Source organism: Notothenia coriiceps, unplaced genomic scaffold, assembly GCF_000735185.1.
Source record: "Notothenia coriiceps isolate Sejong01 unplaced genomic scaffold, NC01 NC01_scaffold00011367, whole genome shotgun sequence".
NCBI classification, from domain to species: Eukaryota; Metazoa; Chordata; class Actinopteri; order Perciformes; family Nototheniidae; genus Notothenia; species Notothenia coriiceps.
In genome coordinates, this window is record NW_011344068.1 from 1 (window position 1) to 2,058 (window position 2,058).

A 2,058-nucleotide genomic window follows, 5' to 3' on the forward strand; every position below is an offset into this window, starting at 1 on the left:
GAAGTCACGTTGTGGGTCTTTGAAGTCACGTTGTGTCTCTTTGAAGTCACGTTGTGTCTCTTTGAAGTCACGTTGTGTGTCTTTGAAGTCACGTTGTGTGTCTTTGAAGTCACGTTGTGTCTCTTTGAAGTCACGTTGTGGGTCTTTGAAGTCACGTTGTGTCTCTTTGCATCACGTTGTGTTTCAGAGTTTGGTGCTGCGTGTCTCCAGCCTGCCTCTGGTCCGCTCTGCGCTGCAGTCCGTGACCTCTGTGTACTCGGAGGTCAAAGGTCGTTACCCCCTGCTGAACCTGGTGGGGGGGGTCGCCGAGGTCGGGGTCCGCAGCGTCTCCAACATCGCCATGACGACGGCAACGCCCCTCCTTCAGAGCCTGGAGCTGCAGAGTACGCTAAATAAATGCTAATGCTAATGCTAAGGCTACTGCTAATGCTAATGCTCCAGACGGGGTTGGGAGGGTTACTTTTAAAATATAATCTGTTACATCAACTGATTACATTTCAAAACATGTAATCCAGGTTTTGTATCTCGTTACATGTAATCCGTTACTCACCAAGACCACTGCTAATGCTTACACTGCTAAAGCTGCTGATAATGCTAATGCCAATAGAGTGCCGGATAATCTCCACATGTCTACTTTTATCATTTTCTAATCATAAATCTAATCAATAGATTTATGAGCGATAGATTTATGATTCGAAAATTATAAAAGTAGACATGTGGAGATTATCCGGCTGAACAAAACGTGATCCGTCTCTTAAATGTGTTTCAACCACAGACCTTATTTCCAGCTATTTCCAAATCCTATGGAGAAATCTCATTGGTTTTTGTCGAAGGAACCGGAAGGAGTTTACTTCCGGGTTTTAGGACGCGTCACTGTGGCACTCTATACAACTGAATCTAATACCAATGCTAATAATAAAATGTGTTTTCTTAGATACTTAAAACAAGTTATTTAAAGTGCGTTAATGATAAGCTCTCTGTCGCTGCTAAACCTGATTCTGCTGGCTTTCTGACCCTCTCGTTCTCTGCAGTCGAAGTTGCTGAGAGTTTTGCTCTCTTTGGTCTCGACTCTCTGGAAAAGAACTTCCCGATCCTGAACCAATCAACAGACGAGGTTTGTTCTGCATCACTTTCAGACACGTCCATATCTGCATTACTGCAGAGCAGAGATGGACGGAACATTTTCTCACCAAGAATTTAGAAGTTAATTAAACCTTTCCCTGACTAAAAAAGACTCTTCCAGTTTCAGTTTTATTATATAAGTGCTGTCTACTAGGTGTAACTAGCCGGGTGTTGTTGACCTGTAGTTATTGGCCAGGTGTTATTAACCAGGTGTTGTTAAGCAGGTGCTTTAGACCAGGTTCTGTGTAATAACCAGTCCACCAGGTGTTGTTAAGCAGGTGCTCTGTCCTCAGGTGGTGGGTCACCTGAAGGACGCCTTCTTCCTGACGCTGGACGACGTGCAGATGTGGGTGGGGGACGGTCTGGACGTGGCTCTGGATCAGATGGAGCGTCTGTCTGAAGGCGCTGTGGCGGTGGTGAGGCAGCTTCAGGACTCTCAGGTGGGCCAGGTGGCTTCCTTTGGGCTGGACGACCTGCTGACCCGCCTGGAGGAGGCCGTCGCCCACTACCTGCCCCTCCCTCCCACCCTGCGTGAGTACAGGGGCATTCTGGGTAACTGGGGTCGAATTGGAGTTTCATTTTCTATTTCAGAATCAGAATTCCTTTATTTGTCCGGCAACGGAGAAATGTTGGGTATAAGATCAGATCAGGTAAGATAAGAAGTACTTTATTGATCCCAATTTGGGAAATATTTGTGTTGCAGTAGCATAAAAAGACAAGGCATTGAACATTAAAAGTTAAAAGACTAGAAATAAACAATCTAAAATGTAAACATCTCAATAGAAATAGAATAGAATTATAAAAAAACAACTAGAAGATCTACATGTTGAATTACAAATGTACAGTAACAAAATATAAAGCAGGATATTGTAATGTGAGGAATAGAATATTAAATATTAGATTGAATTGTTTTATACCAACAAGAGTGCAGATTAA

The 2,058-nt window shown here is 43.6% G+C and overlaps 1 protein-coding gene across 1 annotated transcript; it reads left to right on the plus strand.

Annotated features, from left to right (window-relative positions):
* Window positions 1-6: 6 nt before the first annotated feature.
* Window positions 7-1,772, plus strand: LOC104946693 (perilipin-2-like; the record flags this gene model as incomplete). Its single annotated transcript, XM_010772565.1, has 3 exons — window positions 7-383; window positions 1,032-1,114; window positions 1,416-1,772. Coding segments are annotated over exons 1-3 (483 nt in total), but the record flags the coding sequence as incomplete, so codon positions are not given.
* Window positions 1,773-2,058: the final 286 nt, after the last annotated feature.